This window comes from Naegleria fowleri (genome assembly GCF_008403515.1).
Source record: "Naegleria fowleri strain ATCC 30894 chromosome Unknown tig15, whole genome shotgun sequence".
In the NCBI taxonomy this organism is placed as follows: domain Eukaryota; phylum Heterolobosea; class Eutetramitea; order Acrasida; family Naegleriidae; genus Naegleria; species Naegleria fowleri.
The window spans coordinates 188,795-206,529 of record NW_025407947.1 but is presented as its reverse complement, the minus strand read 5'-3'; the positions used below and the strand labels follow the sequence as shown (position 1 = coordinate 206,529).

Sequence of the window (17,735 nt, the reverse complement as noted above, 5' to 3'; positions counted from 1 at the left end):
AACTAGAACAAATGCATGAATGGATAGCGACACATCAACATGCGCATGAATGGATTGTTTATTATGCAAAAGAAGCGTTCTTTCATTTTCACCACCTTTTAATTCAATACAATAGTTCTCGAATTACAGGATTGATCCACAACTTCAGAAAAAGTTTTTTGTAAATCATCCCATGGCACATTGATGGTTCGATCGGCATTGTAATTCATTCCTCTCAATTCACGAGAACCTAATGGATTACTTAATGCATCACCAACACCCATGGCAATGATCTTCCATTGAACGTTGTAACGATTGAATGGATTGTCTGGATCAGATGGAATCACTCCAGCAGAATTTTTCTTCCAACTGTTGTTGTTGTTGAGGTGTTTTCAACATTCGTTTTTTAATATATATGGTTCAATTTTAAACAATCAATTGTCATGACGTCATTCCAATAGATTATGAAGAATACAAGTATGAGTCGTAATGATGTAAAACATTTTGATGAAATATATTACAAATAAATCTGAAATGTCACAAAGCACTTACCTATTGATCTTTTGAGCAACTGGTATAGCATCTGCACAAGGCAAGCAACTACTTGAATAATCATCCCATGAACATTGTGAACAAGAATAAGGATAGAATGCAAAGTTGTTTGGATCTCCGGGAGTGTAAGGAAATTGATAATTGCATTGATTTTGATAAACTTGTTGCTTTTGTGTGTCGCTGAGCTGGTTATTGTCAATAATTAAAGTTCCAACGGTGTAGGGATAAAGACTTGGTTTGGTGCTCCTAAATAAGGAATAAATCAATCGAAATGTTAAAAAAGGTAATCATGAACCAACGTTAAAATCATTGTTTCAATCAATACAACAACTTTCACTACTTACCAGAATGAAGAACAAGCATCACACGAACATGGTATGTTTGCAAGACCATCTGTCAAGATATACATGACTTTCTCAGCGTCTGTTCTTCCATTTCGTGCCAATTCATTAAATGCTTCACGAATACCAGCCAATTGAGCAGTCCATCCAGCCTCATAGGGCATGTTCTCAAAAGTATTCTGAATATCTGTGAGTGAACTTGTGAGGGGAAGAGCCAAAGTTGATGACGTATGAAATCGAACAATTCCAACCTTAATGGCATCTTCACCCAATTGCATGCGAGAGACAATTTGTTGACCCAAAGCACGAATCTTTTGGAAATTGTCCCAACCAATGGATCCTGATGCATCAATCACGAACATGAAATCAATCTTACTCTTACACATGCAATTCTTGAATTCAATATAAACGTCAGCATTTCGTGAAATTCCTGAAGCGGTTCTAGCAGTGTATTGGAATTTATCAGCTTGACATGAATTTGGATCTGAATCAACTTCAACATAAGTGTCACCATTCGCATTGAGCACACGAGGAGTTCGATGACAATAGGTAGAGTCTGGGCACTGAACAGAAACAAAACTCATTCCATTCAATCCATATTCGTCCGTGTCATTTTGTAACATTTTGGTCACTGGAATTCGAATGGTTTGTCCTTGATCAATACTAAAAGCATCGTTTCTAGCAAATGGATTTAGAGAGAGGAGATTGATGGTAATTAAGGCATTGTTTGAACTGAGTGGATTGGTGCCATCGTCATCTGTCACTTTGACAGTAAGTTTACATGAACCTGAAGGAACCTTTCTTGTGAGAGAAATGACATTTCCTGAAATAGTCACACTCGAAGCAATGGTATTCAAACAATTGGAAGCATCGACAAGACTCAATGTCAACACATCTTGAGGATCTGCATCTGATGCATAACCATCTGCCACATAACTCATGGTGTGAACGAAACTACTTTGTGAAATGACAAATGAATAGTTTGCATTTTGAGAAATAGGTGCAGTATTTGTGACTGTCACAGTGAGTGGACATTGAGCAGTTAATCCATAAATATCACTCACAATGAACGCAGCAACCTTGGTTCCACTATTTTTGAGAGCAGCTGTAAAAGTGGTGCTTCCTGTAATGTTTCCAACACTTGACAAGGCACCTGCATTTGAAATGTAAAAGGTCAGATTTTTTCCTTCTGGATCTGCACTCACAGCAGCCATTTTGGATTTGAAATCATAGGAAGATCCCTTCGTTAAGGTTTGTGAAATTCCACCTGAACAAGTAGGTGGTTGATTGGTGTAATTTTCAGGAACGACATGAACCAAGAGAGTACCAATGGCAAAACTGGAAGCATCCCATTGACCAGTTGTTTGATTCAATGTTTGATCAGTAATTTCATAGGAAATGACATCATCACCAATGAATCCAAGAGGTGCAGTGTATTGAACGTGAGTGGCATTGAGTGGAATTAAGCTTCCACCATTGGATGAAGTTTTGGTCCATCCAGTACTCAATCGAATTTTAGAAGTATCACCTGGATTGACATCCACGTCATTGGAAACAACATTGATGATAGTGAATGAATTTTTGATGCAATAAGTTTCATCTGGATTTGCAGTAGGAGGATCATTCACTACTTGAATGGAATAAGTGGCCATTCGAGATTTGCTTTCACCATCTTCCATTACAATTTGAAAACTTTGAGTATAGATTTGATTTGGTAATGGATTGAATTGAATGGAATAATCATTTCTCACCACAGTTCTCCAATCACAACATGGAGCTCTCACAATTGAAGATGTTTTTGAATTAATCAAAGAAGAACCAACTATGGAAGGAGATGGAGTGATGGAACTCATTGTCACTGTGTCCAAAATATCACTCTCTGTATAATTAATTGGAATGAAATTATTCATTGAATTCTTTTTCACAATGGTTGAAAAGTCATTCACTAAAGGAGGAGTGTTAAACACCTTAATGAACACCACAGCACTTGCTGCCTTTTCACCATCACTAATGACATATTCAAAACTGTCTGAATACGAAGTTGAGACAGTACTTGAAGTCAAGTAAGTGATAGTTTTCTTGTCAGGTTGATCCACTGTGGCACTGGCAACACCCACAGAATTGATAGAATCAATGGTAATGTCATCTTCATTGGGATCATAATCATTGAGAAGAACATTTAAAGTCGCTTGAGAATATTTTGGAACATAGTAAGCATCATCTTTGGCCACTGGAGCTCCATTTGTAACGACAATTTTCACAACACTCGATGAGAATTCCACTCCATCACTCACAGTATAGTTATAACTTTCAGTTCCAATAAAGTATTTGGTTGGAGAGTAGGAAATACCATACGAAAGAAGTTTGACACTTCCCAATTTGAGAATGTTACTCGAAGTGTTTTTCATAGTGTCTGAAGGGATCAAAACACCACCAGAAACATCACTCACAGTCAAAACATCAAACGAGTCCAAATCAAACATGGAACCTCCATTGTCATTCACATATGTCAAGAAATTCAAATCCACTGGTTTGGAATTCTTCTCCACTTGGAATTCTAAAGGAATGGCATGAGGTGGTCGATTCAATACATGAACCATCACCAATGCTTCAGCTTGCAAATATCCATTCGAAACCACATATACAAAGGAATCATTTCCACTAAAAGTTCCATTCGATTGATAGAGCACACTACTCGAAGAGACAATTTCCACAGTACCATTCAATGGCAAGGTTTTGATGGAACTAACTGTCAAGTTACCACCACGGGGATCAAAATCATTCAATAAAACGTTAATGATAATTGGTTGATGTTTGAACGTCTCTGCAAAGTCTGGCTTGGGATTTGGAGCTTGATAACCAATGCCAACTGAGACGAGAATGACTGTGGCTACCACAGAGGCAATCACGACAGAACTGACAAAGAACCCAACTGTTGATAAGGACCAATGGTTGGACATATTGTTGATCATGGATTTCATTGGCAGTTGAAATTGTTTGCAGAAGAGTGATGGTGGTAGGGGTGTTGGTGGTGATCGAGATGGTGTGTGAGGATGTTGAATGGATATTCAGATCCCATTCACATATAAGGCAATGTGGTCACAGGATGAGGTTTCACACACACATGAGAAGGCATCACCACGAACACGAGTCATGACAAGAGGTGTTGTGGTCGAGACGATGGAATGGTTCATTGAAATAAGCAATCATCATCATCAAGTGATCGACAAAAGACTTACCAATAGTTTGAACCAACGTGGATGTCTTGAAGAGAGAAGGGTTGATATGAAGACCCTCCAGTTTGGATGTACTGGAAGAAATAATATCGCCAGTCGTGGTCGGCATCCTCAAAGTCGTTTCTAGTACTTTATGTTTACAAAAAGTGGTGGTTGTTGTTTGTTTTTTTTTGAAAGATGTTCTGACAATCGCATTCTTCTTGATAATACTTTAAGCGATTGTGTGGACGTTGCGAAACGTAATCAAATGCAAGAGACCAGACGTGTGGATGAGAGCAAAACAATTAAGTGTATTAGTACGACGTGAGAGGTGAATTTTTTGCTGCTTCAATCAAAAATGGAAATCGCATGTTTGTAATCAGGTTGCTAATCGAATGACAGCAACATTGGCGAAACATTAATTAGACTATTACCTTCCATTTTGGGCCGAACTACATGTGTTCATCTCAACGCATGAATAATACATCTTGGATTGTGTCCAGCTCGTTTGTGGTGGTCCACACACCTTTTTTGAAGTTGAGGGGATTGGTATAATGATTTGATTTCTGTTATTATTGCTTTATCAAATCCAACCACGCATATTTCAACCTTTGTTTTTCACTTTGAATTTCATCATCATCATTTACTGTAAAAACAAAGAATCACCATGCGAAATATAAAATGTGGTATCCTGAGAGTCTGAACTTACCATAAATCCAAGTTTAATTCTCAATAGTTGTTTAATACAACACTTAGGTCATCCATGTCCTCAATCGACCGTGCAAGTGCCACTTGACAACAAAAATTTAAACATTTGTTCATCCAATGTGGTGACATTTTGGATCTTTGGATGTGACATTTCTTAAGTGCCCATTTATCAGGTGTCTCCAAATTGAGTATTTGCGGTGGGGCGTTGTGTGTTCTTTGAGATCGTTGAAATTGATGGGGTCTGAGGAATATTTATGGTAAAAGGATTGCTTGAGTGGTTGGTTATCGTATCGTTTGTGAACCTGACATTCTTGTTGTTGATGGTTTGTCCTTGGCTCAGTAATCCAAGCGAATCTCTGCTCACTCCAGCAAAAAAACTCGTTGCTCATAAGACTACGATACCTCTTTGTCCATATTAAGAAAAAATGTCTTCTTCAAACCATCAAAAGTTTTTATTGCACGATTGGTCAAGTATTGAACATGCCTATTTTGAATTGAACAAGGCATTGAATTTAAAAATTCAACAACTAGAACAATATGAACTACGTTTACAGGAAAGAGAACGAGAGCTGAATCGAAGAGAATTGTTACTTATTGAAAAATATGGTTCCGATTCGGTGGCGGCGACTGTTTCCAGTAATCATCATCAGGATGGCCATACTTCACGTCATGAAAATAATGATTTAGTTTTAACACAGAGTTCTAATCAGAAATTGAATGAACATGACGAAAATAATATTTTCACAGTCACTCAATTTGATATTAATTTTACAAGCAACAAGATGAAAATATTTAATTCAAGTGGTGTGATTAAACACTATGTTGATGACCAATCCTGTGCATGTATGGGAATAGTTGAAGGGAATTATGACAATTATGATGTCATTAGGTTTAAAGTAAAATTAGGAAATAACTGTGAAGGACTATTTCTTGGATTTGCTTCTCAAGATGATTTCTATTTATCTGGAAAGAATTATTTCACTTGTGCATGGATGATACAAATCATTTTGAGAGATCAAAAGATTCATTTAGTGAAATTCAGTCCACAACAAGAATTCGAAGGAGGAGAAGAGATGACAAATGAAAGCAAATTTTTAGAGCCTGTTCAAACCTTGTTTGGAATGGGTATTGAAATGCGCTATCATGTGAAGAAAGGAATGATTGAATTGGGTTTAAATGAAGGGGAGTTATTTAACGTTTTTAATGGTTTGGAGAAGAATATTCAACTGTTTCCAGCATTTGAGACAAGATTGACCAATTGTCAATTCGAATTTGATTCATCGAGATAATTATTATGGATGATGACTTACTGATCTCATCCTCTCTAAAGCGCTACCATTAATTTGCAGTAGTGTTCGATGCAATGTCAAACAGTACTTTCATCCGTGCATTCTCTTGAAATTGTTCCTGATTAGGGCTAAACAATACATAGTTCAGCATGACATGATCACTCATATTACAAGTTAAACAAATCACGTGCATGGTCTTTTGCTTGACAGTTGATTTGCACTGTGTTTGAAGAACTCTGTTATATTTTCCTTCCCCATCGTATTCATGTGTAATATCAACGGCCTTACTTTTGAGAGAATAAATACCATCTTCGCAAGCTTCAGCTTCTCGTTTAAGGTTTTTAAAAAAGTTCGAAATAAACTCTTCTGCTTCGTGCATAAAATTCTTGTTGTTCTCATCCTTGTGCATTCTGTTGTAGGTAATTGAGAGAATATTCTTCGAGACAGATCCAAATAATGACGCAACAAAAACACCATTTTCCTCATCTCGATTAGACCCTACCAAAACAAATTCTGAAGGAACTTGTGGAGCAAAATGTGAGCCGAAAACTGAAATGATCTTGAATGTGTCATGACTAATCTCATTGTCGAACGGTGACTCTTCGTATTGATATTCTTGGTGTGAATGGCTTCTCAAGCTTTTACTAGAATGCAATGAGTGGTCTGTTGTCACATGAGATTGATCTTCAAGAGAAGGAGCACTTATCGAATGACTGATGTGAGGTCTATATTTGTAAGATGCGAATGGAGGTGGGGTAGTAGTAGTGGATCGTTCGTGATGATGTGAATTTCCTCCTTTCACCCACTTATACTTGATATGGACGGTTCCAGATTTTGCACCTTGAAGAGGAAGTTCTTTGGGATATTCAACACCGGGAGTGAGATCATGAATCTCAAGCATTAGGGTGTAACTTCCAATAAAATCCTAATGTTGTGAAAAATTAAAAAAAAAATTTCAAAAGTTCCATTCATGGAAATGCATATGAAATTGCAAATTTAACATTGTCAATATGTTGGATTTCACTATTTCATCAGAAACATACATCGTCGGTAATCAAGTCCCAATCATAAACATCAATTTTTATCTTTAGAATGCTTTTTTTTGTATTAATGCAATAGAATGTAATGATCTCATTCCACTGAGGGTTCAATGTTTTCTTTTTGATTTGAGTTCTCTTTTCAAATTTATCATTTAGGGTTACTTTGCAATAACTTTGTATTTCATTATTCATTGATCATAAATGTCAACAAGGTAATAATTTTAAATATATTAAATAGGATCGGAAGTTGTTGTAGATCGCCAATCATTTTCAACCATAAAACAAGAGTTTCGTGGAATGATTGTTGTTTCATGAATATTTCAAGAAAATTGATGAATCTGATCTTCAATGAAACCTACGGATCTCTATATTTGTAATAAAACCAATATTTTGCCAAGTCAACAAAGAAAAAACGTACGAAAATCCATTGATATCGGCAGCCATCAAGTTCTCACCCTTTTCAATCTTCACCACAAATGAATCATTCTCTTGAAATTCATTCATTTTTTTAATGCAAATTATTACATTCGAATTGTTCCATCAGACAATGATCATGACTCTCTAGGGATCCACAACGATAATTTTAATGATTGAAAACTGACTCCATTTTCCGAGGAGCAGCTGCACAATAGTTGAACCAAGCTTTATTGCTCTATGTCACATCCGAATAGGGATTGCTCTGGAATATTCAGGCCTCCATACTCGAGCAGTAGTGGCTCCAGTATATTCTGTACAGTATTATCCGATGTTTGAATGTAGCTATGGTTTATTTGCGAATGAGAATCAACTGATACAGTATGGAGCAAGTAGTACTTGAGACAATACTCAATAAAGTCAACTACTACTCGAGTGTTTCCCGAATGATTATTCAAGTAGTGTTTCTTTGATTTCCAATACTTCTTGGAGATATTTTGATTTATACACAGACGCTTCATGTATGACAATCTCGACCAAATACAATGCGACATGCACTCCTAATCCCTCTTGTTCCAAGATGAATCTCTTCATTTCTTATCAAGCAATACCTGTGGTGTTTCCAAGCAACAATACCAAGAGCTGTTTCCTTTCATGAGTTTGGTTCACCCACCACATGTAAAAAAAGTCAAAAAGGACCAAGAGTAAATGCATAAATAGTCGCTCTACATGAATAGCCATCCACCAAAGGTTCTTTTGGAGCAATAAGGATGAACTGATTCATCTCATGGTTGAGAAACGAACACTTTCTCTCCATTGTATTTTCAAAAAAATTCACCTCGACAGCGAATCATGTCGTTCCATCATGCCTCTGAAAAATCAGTACCCTTTCTACACACTCAGGAATCTTTTGTTCAAGAGAATAATGAATTAAGCGAGAGTTTCATCTCGCTCGGAAGGAATGATTCTTTTCGTCATTCCCTTCATCCTATTCCATCATCACCCTCAAACGCTCATCGTTTGAATACCGCTCCATACACGACTACTGATGAAGACTATCAATTACCAGCCATCCGTAATGCCGAAAAGATCAAGAAATATTTATCAAAGCTTTATAAGGCTACTCTCGGGAATAGGCGATTGAGGATATTTCTTTACCGATTATTGAAAATCATAACAATCACTTACATCCAAGCCAATAATGTTTTGGGATCCGCAGACACTTCTGCAGTACGACTAGTCCTTAAAATCATTTCCTATATTTTCATGGCACTTTTGTGTTTCATCACGTTAGCACGATATGTTCGCGAATTGACGGCAGTTGCAAAGAAAAAACCTCTCTCCATTTGGTTGAATTGGATGGAAGCGTTGCTTTTTTGTCTGTATTTAGTATATTCCATACTCACAGCTGTATTTCATATCATGTTTGCTGTCTCGTGGTATGAAGTTGAAAAGGTTAAAACGAACCATGAAATATCACTCAATCAACAGTTATCAGTGTTTGTCATGTTTGTGCTGCTCTATGTTTACAACGCTTTGGAAATAGGCTCTCATTACATTCATTCTGGTCACAGTGTTTCTATTTTCCTAACTCAAGCAAAACCAATTCCGAGAAGAGAGACCAAGATCATCCTTAATGAAACAAATTCAAATGGCATAGGCACCGCCAATCATCCTTTTTTGCAATCAATTGACTTGAAAGACGCACGTCGTTTCACGGAAGAAAAATACCTGTTCAACAATAGAGCAGACAGGTCCAGAAGCAGGTATTTCGCTGAAGAAGATAATGAAGAAGAGGAGGAAGACAATTATATTCCAACCGCAATAAGAAACCAGCAACTGTGGAGACATCAACTGAACCTTGGAACCATTTCAACTCTCGCTAGTACACTTTAAGAAGATGTTGATAGCGTTCCAACGCAAAAAACATAATTTTCACGCTCACTAGTGAGTTGCAATATTGCATGCTATGAGCTAAAAACATTGTCTTCCCATTAATATGGAGTTGGTGAAAAAGGACCCATCACCCTTGGAAATTCTCTCTTTAAATTCTTCCATATCATTCACGAGGTACGCATTGCGATGACACTCTTTACAAAACGACATTCTTACTTTGGAGGAAGACATCTTACTTTCCAACTCTTCGAACTTCAATGGACATAAATATACTCACAACCTTCAAATCATTTTCTGATCATAACGAGAGGATGCAAAGACAGGCATTTCCAAGCTAAAACTTGAGCTTGTGGTGTTTGGTCGCAAGGGTAGTTTTGAGATTTCATAAATCTTCAAATGCGATATTCTTCTTCTAATGAGTTATTCATATTGATAGTTATTTACAATAATATATTATTATTAACAATTTTTGAAAGCTATTAACATTTCACAAACACGAAAATTAGCTCACCTCAAGACATGCAATTATTATCCAAGCGAATCTCTGCTCACTCTTGCGAAAAAACTCGTTGCGCCAGTTTACAAAACATCATTTTCCTTGCACCTTCGCTTGATCAACCCAATTCCTCGAAGGAATGTAATCTCTAGTGATATACAGATTTTTCCCATCGACAAAAGTTAGAGGATGTCAACAACGACCCAGCTTGCAGATAAATATCAAGCTGACTTTTGTTCTAAATGGTCGAGCCTTCTTATATCGCTCCAGCAAACAATTCGTGTGCCGGAAAATTTTTTCGAAAGTAAATAGCGAAGATCTTGTGATGAACTTTCTCAAGCACTGCATTGAACACTGAATTGATTGTACAACACATTATCATCATGATGTGCAACAAGCTTGAACAGTATTCATCAAATAGTAATATTTAGATTCATTTCTTTGATGTTCAGTATAAGTTGCTCTAGTCCCGATGAATTTTGTTGCAATCATCCATTCAGATTGTAATTCACTCCATAAATCATAATAGTGTGGATGTAAAGCCTAAATTTTCACATTCTTTGTTACTGGAGGGTATGTAAAAATGTAAGTCGGATGAATTCATCCTCGGTAGTTATTTAGAGACACATTGAAGCTTTGAGAAGGAATTATTGGTAAAGAAAATTCATTATGCAGAAGAAACCAATCCTCAAGAGAATTCCTCTTCCAATAGTTTGTTACTAGGAAAAAGCATTGAGATTGGTGCCTCTGTGACTCTGACTATCATGTTGAACTTTTTCAAAGACCATGGAGAGTCTGCCATCCTCAATCAATATAACGGATTGAACAAATTAAGAGGACAATATTACTATTGTCAATGCTGGAATGAGTATGGTTGTAGAAAAAGAGACTGGAAAAATTCATACTTGCCAACTTGCATTTGGGGGAATGTTAAAACCGTTCCTGCTTCTAAAACCGTTCAATAGAATGACAGGAAACACTCTCTCTAATGAAACATGCCAACGAGCCATTAAATTACTTCAACAACATGTACCTCTCCCTCAAAACGTTCCTGGAGGAATGTCTGAATATAGGCGACCCTGATCTTAAGCTCTTCTACAAGTTTAACGTTCAATTATTGAAAGATTGTTCTTTGAGACAACTCATTAAGGAGGGAAAAAGTGTACTCTTGTCTAGCTTCCATAAGCTTATCCATTGGACATGTGAAAGGATCAAATTGAGTTGAAGCTGTCATACATGACGAGGAAGAATTATTCCTCACGTGAGTCAGCTCATGGGATTTATTCTTGCAGAGACTGATCTTAAAGCATATGGTTTGGTCTTTTCCTCGACACAAAGTCCTTCTCATACTCCGCTCAAACCATGGTTGCTTCTATTTTGGGAGTTCCAGATAATAAGGTGATTGATTACCAAGCTGAAATGTCTAGGAGGTGGATTTGGAGGTATGTATTTATTATTTCTGGTGGCATTTACTTTGTACAAATATTTTAACCATTTTCAAACAATCAAGCTTGTCGCACCTAGAGAACTGCATTTGACGCCAAATTTTAATAACTCTTATTCACTGCCAAAAATACTTTGTAATTTGAAGTTTCGAATTGCCTTTTCTTCGAAATTTGTTAAGCTTGAAATAATTAGCAGATATGATATTTTGATCGAATAGAGTACTGAACTTGGCACATTTTTGATTACTAATAGTTTAAGCATTTCAGAGGCCAAATCTTGATTGGTAGTGTAAGCATCTATATAATACAACAGTTCCTTAGATTGTACAAATCTTCGATATACCCTATTGATGGAAATTCCAGTAACTTCATCATAATGCAATACAACGACAGTCCAGGACTAGGGGTAGCTCGTTTTGACACACAGTGCCGGGCCACCCTGCTGCAGTTCGTTGTTCGTTGCGAACGAGTTGTGTTTCAAAAATCTATTCTCCCAGAATCAAGTGGATGTCTTTGTATTGATAACAAAAATCATCATCAGTCTTTAAAAATTCACAACAACACCATCAGCGATGATTCATTCATCAGTTATCATCATTTAAAATTCGGAATTTGGAATATTTCATCTCTACATGATCATCAACCAATAGTATTCATCATCGAGTGTATATGATGAAATATCATCAAGATTTAAATGTATTGGTAAAATTTTGAATGACTCCTTTTTGATATAATGATTATGGAGTGAATTTGACCATTCTATTGTTGTTGTTATTGTTCAAAACTACTCTCAACCTGATTTAATTCAACAATATTTGTTGAGTTTTTCAACTTGAAAATTTCTTTCTTTACATCACGATATTTACCCGATCAAGAGAATCATCAAATGATAGGAGGTGATTGTATAGACTATATTAACAATAGTAATTTATTGATGGTTTTATTGAATGATATGATCATTTCATTGAATGGGAGTCATTCGGAGAGAAAAACTTTGATGAAAATTCCGAGTATGAAGGAAACATAATTTGAACTTGAAATCGTCACTACAAGTGTACAATAACATGTCCAACATGTGTACAAAGTTTGGTGAATTTCTGTCAAAAAAAGTTCATCATCATGGTCAAATTGCGTTAGCTTGCGATAGAAATGAGGGTCAAGACATGTCGGAAAATCCACGATTGTGACATTTTGTGTGGTTTTCTGTCTAATATTATTGAATGTGACGAGCGTTGTTACATTGAATAATGGAAGGGTTGAATTATTTGGGTATGAATTGAATTTAACAAAAATGACATTTTGCTCTTGTTGTGGCAAACAACACAAATCTATTGCAGACAAGGCTCCCGAACAATTTCGTTTTTGCCAAGCTGAAAAGCAGAGATCGGAGGCAAAGAGAAAAAATCATCAAAAGGACTCAATTGCAACAAAGCCTTTGGTTTGGTTTGTAGTCATTGTGAGGGCGAATTTTTGAAACATAGGCCATTTCGAAGGGCAGTTAAAAATATTAAGGAAATGACAAGCCAAAACCAAAAACTCACTTCAGAAAGACTTGTTACTGGTATTCAAGAGATATTGAAAAGTAATGGTCAAACTCTAGATGACATTATTGACTATATATTTGACAAAGATCCAGATTCTCTTTACAAGAGAATTGATTATCATGTATCAAAAGGCCACACCAATTATACAAGACTAGCTCATCATTTTCAAACACTAGTATCACCTGAGTTGCAAGACAATTTATCACCTGAAGGTGCTGTATATTTTACAGATACCAGATTGATGTCAGATCATCTTTTCTGTGAACACTATCAATACCATGCGTTGAATTTTATTGTCTGCACTAAAGAAAAACTGGAACAACAACGCAATGAGATGAATGAACTAGTTCAACAAATATTTCATATGTCTCATGATAGTAATTCTCTTCATGTAGACGTTTCGTGTTTATTACACGAGGTAGTTGATCTCATAGTGAAGATTGAAGGGAAAATTCCTGAAAAATTAGAAATCAAAAGTTTTTGGGACGGACGTTCCAAAAACGAAGTCATTCATGCCTTTGTAATTCTCAACAGTATTCTTTCTACTCAGTGCAGATATAATGCATTTATTACAGATATGTATAAAAGACAAGAAATACATAAGAATGTTTCGAAATATTTTGACATAACTTTCTCAACATTGAATGATTTAGTTGAAAATGGATTTATTTACAACTTTGAAGAAAACGGCGTAAAGAAAATGGAGTCAAATCATCCCAACTCTGAAAAAAGTTAAATGAGATTCTTCGTTTGCATTATCCCAATGAAAAGTTTGGATATTATGTTCATATTATTTTGAACCATCTGCCTTATTTATTGAGGAAATATGGCAGTCTAACTCGTTTTATGAATCAAGGTTGTGAAAGCGTTCATAGCTTAGGTCGATTGATTAATGAAAGAAAATCGAATCACAAAGCAAAATGCTCGCTTCCCGGGTTTTCTGAATGTGTATTATTGCCTTTGAGAGTGTTGTATATGTCAACTAGACGAGGAAGGGATTGGATTGGCACTACACAAGAAGACAAATCATTATCAAAACATTGGCAGGAAATGCTTGAAGGATGGAAACACGATGTCTCTGAAATAGATCTGAATGATGAAGCTTTCGAAAAACTCGAGAAGAGTGCAGAAGGAGCTTCGTTGTCAAGCACTGTCATCAAAAAAACACATATGGGAGAAAGCTGAAAGGAAAACAAGCACCGTTAGGAAGAAAATTCAACGTCGAAGAAGGGTTATTGACAACGGAGCGAGTAAAAGGACGTCAACAACTACAAATACTTCAATTAAGGCAATTCGCTTGGTGTAAATTCAGGCGATTCCTCTTCAGTTCTGTCTTCTGTATCATCTGTCTCAAGACAAAATGATAATAAATCGTTTGGATCAATATCGGCAACATCGAACGATTCGTTAATAGTCTCTGAATCTTTATCTGTGACTGTAAAAATAACATCATTGTCAACAAAATCGTCACTATCATGAGAGTACAATTTTTAATTCAACTGATTTTGCTCAACATCGTTCAGGGTCCAAAAATCAGATTTATGTTCATCATTTGAAGATGATTGTTCGGGTGTAAAGATATGGCTTAGCGTATTTTGATGAAACGTCATCATGAAATTCTCGTCCACATTGGAATAGGTCGAAAAATCTACAGAAGGAGAACTGCTTTCGATGAAACAAGTACCCTCGTCCAGAATCATGATCTATTTTTTTTGTGATTTTTTAGTTGTAGTGGAAAATGAGCACCAAATTAGTGGTTGATATTGGGGGAAAGCTGATGGCCTTGAAATAGAACCGCCCCTGAATCTTTGTGTTTTATTCAAGATTCTCTCCAGCGAAAAATTTTTGCTATGCTGAAGGGTTAATTGTCCTGCCTCTTCATTGTTGAAAAAAATTCGTCGTTGTGTCCTTTGTTTTTAGCCCACAGCCCTACGAATATTCGTCATCACCATCTACTAATTTGAACTTATTTCAAAGGGAATTGGTTCATCTAAAATTGTTGTTGTTGGTTATTCATTGTTCAATCGGTGCTACACTGCCGTAGTGTGTGTTTAATATTGTACAGCAAAAATATACTTGAGTGGTAGCATCGGATACTGGTACCGATCCAAAATTGTAGAAAATTATCATCATCGCCTTTCTTCTTTTCCTCTTCATTCACCATCATCATAATCATAGAAATGATCATAACTCCAACGATATTGCAAGAGATTGGATATCTTCTCTTTTCATATCTGAGTAGTGTTTCCATAATATTCATCAACAAACATATATATAATGACAAAAAGGTTGCCGGAACATTACTCATGTCCTTACATTTCTTTTCCAATTTTGTCATTGCAGCAAGTTTATACTTTGCCCAACAATTTTTCAAAAACGTGGGCTTTTTTCTCTCTGTTTAAATCCAAAATTTTGAGCGTTAGGACAGGAATAATGATAAGCCTTAACGTTGCTTTGGCAATATTTGTCGGAAATTTAAGCTTGATACATAATTCAATTACTGTTTATCAATTGGCTAAATTAATGGTCATTCCTTGCATCCTCGCCATTAATTTTGTGTGGCTAAAAACATATGTTGATTCAAAAACGTTCATATCGCTAATGGCAATTGTGGGCGGAATGTGTTTCGTCATTTATGGAGACTTTTATTTGAATCTTACAGGATCTATCATTGCACTGTTGGCCATAGTGTTTGGAGCTACATCACAAATTGTAAGTGTTTAAAAGTGAACAGTCCAACCAAAAACTGAAACACTTTCTAAAACAAACGAATAGGCAATCAATTATTACTGCAAAGAATATGATATCAATGGATTTGAGTTATTATTTAATCACTCTCTTTATTCCTCAGTACTTTTAGCTGTTTTAGCCTTTCCTGTTGATGGTGTTGAATCTATTTCACATAGTATGAATAGATTTGTGAGTGATCCATCCTTCTTTGTAAGTAATGAGTGAAGATTCTCTTAATTTTTTGCTCAATGTTATGATATGAACAGAATATTATCATCATTTCGTGCTTTGCTGCCTTTATTGTTAATGTTGCTGGTTACTTGGTAATTGGAAAATTATCTCCTCTTACGTAAGTGTGTACTTTAAAGCTGTTTAACAAAATTGACTGGTGTTCGCTGAAAATTAGATTCCAAGTGCTTGGTCATGCCAAGACCATTTCAATATTAATAGGAGGATTTTTGTTCTTTGGTAACGAAAATGAATTGAATCCTATCAAGCTATTTGGTATCTTAATCGCGTTGGGTGGAACTATTGCATACTCGTACATTAAGTATCAACAAGAAATCAAGAAGGATCAATCTGCAGCAACCAGTAGTGTCAGTACAAATGGAAATATTGCAAAGCATGAACCTCTTCCACAATCAGAACAGGAAGCAGACGATCTTGAGGCCAATCTCGAAAAACAATCCTCAATAGAAATCGACAATCACCAAACAAATGAAGTTGTGACTTCATCGACTGAGGAGGAATTGCCTGTACAAGACGTCAAGAAATAATCATGCTATACTAGACCCTTTCCAACATTTACACACGAAAATTATTATTTCAATATTGAAACTAAATTTTTACAGAAATTTAAAATGTTTTCGATGTGAAGGATATTCTTTTGGAAAGTTCTTGTCAAGGTAGATCTTCCATTCAATCTCATCCTTGCAATTCATACCTGCTTTTGAGGCACTACTGCATACAGCAGTTTTGAGTGCGTTTGCATAGTGTTCTTGCATTCTCTGATTCAAATAATCGCGTTGCGACTGATCCAATTGGTTTGGATACCAATTTAATGGCATTCCATTTTCTGGATTGTGATGCTTGATCGACTCGTAATATTTCATCATGTTGTTATATCCTCTATTGATAATTCTTTCTGAGAGAGCCTGATTGATAATTTGTTCAAAACAACTTTCTCTCCTGGGTGCCAAGACAAAACGAGAAAACACAAATCCAATGATTGACCCTTTAACAATATATGGCAACAAGAGTCTTCGATTGGTAGTATTACCAAAGTTGTAGATAAACGAAAATCCATTGCCAAGTACTGCTCCACAGGCAGTACCCATGATTGTAATATATCTTTTGAATTGCATACAATCTTCATAATTGTACGTCATTGGAGCATGCACGCAATAATCAGCATTCTGCATTGCATCTAAATATTCCTGCTTATTAAATTTATAAACTCTTGAATAAAAGTCATGTGTCATTCGATCAGGTAGTTGTGGATTTTCTTCAATATATTTATGTGGATTACTGATAGCACCATACGTTGAAAAGAACAGCGTTAATCCTTTGAACCAATAGTTAAACCATTCAAAAAGAGAAAATTCAGAACTTTTTGAAACAGCTAATCTCCGTTGTAAAAAATAAGGAGAAAAATCAGTACTGTCATCATTTTCACGTTTGTGTAGCCGTTGTGTTGGTGGAGTAGTGGAACCATCTGTAGTTTCAAAATTTTGAAAATGACGAATTTCATTATGATTCGATGATAATCTGTTGGATTGTTCATTCACTTGACTCTCGACGTCGAGAAACGAATTTCTTTGAGAATTAAGGTCAATGGAATGATGTATATTTTCGGAATTATTGTTCCATCCCATCTTGTTCACCATTAACATTTTGGATAATAAAGGCTCTAGAGACTCTTCCGATAATCCATCAAATAATGGATGATAACTCTCCGAAGCGAATATTAAATTTCGGAACTGGCGATCATGGTTATTTTCTGCATTCAGAGGATGAGTGTCCAGAACAGATTGTTTCTGGACGTTCACCATTTTTTAATTTCGGATTAAAATTAAAAAAAAGTTTT

General features: G+C 36.0%; 7 protein-coding genes across 7 annotated transcripts; 4 read left to right on the top strand and 3 right to left on the bottom strand.

The window, feature by feature from the left end:
• Positions 1-98: 98 nt before the first annotated feature.
• On the bottom strand, positions 99-4,217 carry FDP41_012608 (uncharacterized protein; the record flags this gene model as incomplete). The annotated part of the gene is made up of 4 exons (XM_044703146.1): positions 99-348; positions 532-777; positions 876-3,804; positions 4,112-4,217. The coding sequence occupies 4 exons, from the start codon at positions 4,215-4,217 to the stop codon at positions 99-101; spliced, it is 3,531 nt and encodes a 1,176-aa protein (XP_044566061.1).
• A 1,003-nt stretch (positions 4,218-5,220) lies between these two features.
• On the top strand, positions 5,221-6,084 carry FDP41_012607 (uncharacterized protein; the record flags this gene model as incomplete). The annotated part of the gene is made up of 1 exon (XM_044703145.1): positions 5,221-6,084. One exon carries the CDS (start codon positions 5,221-5,223, stop codon positions 6,082-6,084), a length of 864 nt encoding a protein of 287 aa, XP_044566060.1.
• Positions 6,085-6,133: 49 nt separating this feature from the next.
• On the bottom strand, positions 6,134-7,628 carry FDP41_012606 (uncharacterized protein; the record flags this gene model as incomplete). Its single annotated transcript, XM_044703144.1, has 4 exons — positions 6,134-7,009; positions 7,128-7,296; positions 7,484-7,489; positions 7,543-7,628. 4 exons carry the CDS (start codon positions 7,626-7,628, stop codon positions 6,134-6,136), a joined length of 1,137 nt encoding a protein of 378 aa, XP_044566059.1.
• A 762-nt stretch (positions 7,629-8,390) lies between these two features.
• On the top strand, positions 8,391-9,434 carry FDP41_012605 (uncharacterized protein; the record flags this gene model as incomplete). The annotated part of the gene is made up of 1 exon (XM_044703143.1): positions 8,391-9,434. One exon carries the CDS (start codon positions 8,391-8,393, stop codon positions 9,432-9,434), a length of 1,044 nt encoding a protein of 347 aa, XP_044566058.1.
• Positions 9,435-12,890: 3,456 nt separating this feature from the next.
• Positions 12,891-13,655, top strand: FDP41_012604 (uncharacterized protein; the record flags this gene model as incomplete). Its single annotated transcript, XM_044703142.1, has 1 exon — positions 12,891-13,655. One exon carries the CDS (start codon positions 12,891-12,893, stop codon positions 13,653-13,655), a length of 765 nt encoding a protein of 254 aa, XP_044566057.1.
• Positions 13,656-15,520: 1,865 nt separating this feature from the next.
• Positions 15,521-16,425, top strand: FDP41_012603 (uncharacterized protein; the record flags this gene model as incomplete). The annotated part of the gene is made up of 4 exons (XM_044703141.1): positions 15,521-15,631; positions 15,695-15,859; positions 15,916-15,998; positions 16,056-16,425. 4 exons carry the CDS (start codon positions 15,521-15,523, stop codon positions 16,423-16,425), a joined length of 729 nt encoding a protein of 242 aa, XP_044566056.1.
• Positions 16,426-16,494: 69 nt separating this feature from the next.
• FDP41_012602 (uncharacterized protein) lies at positions 16,495-17,700 on the bottom strand (the record flags this gene model as incomplete). The annotated part of the gene is made up of 1 exon (XM_044703140.1): positions 16,495-17,700. The coding sequence occupies one exon, from the start codon at positions 17,698-17,700 to the stop codon at positions 16,495-16,497; it is 1,206 nt and encodes a 401-aa protein (XP_044566055.1).
• Positions 17,701-17,735: the final 35 nt, after the last annotated feature.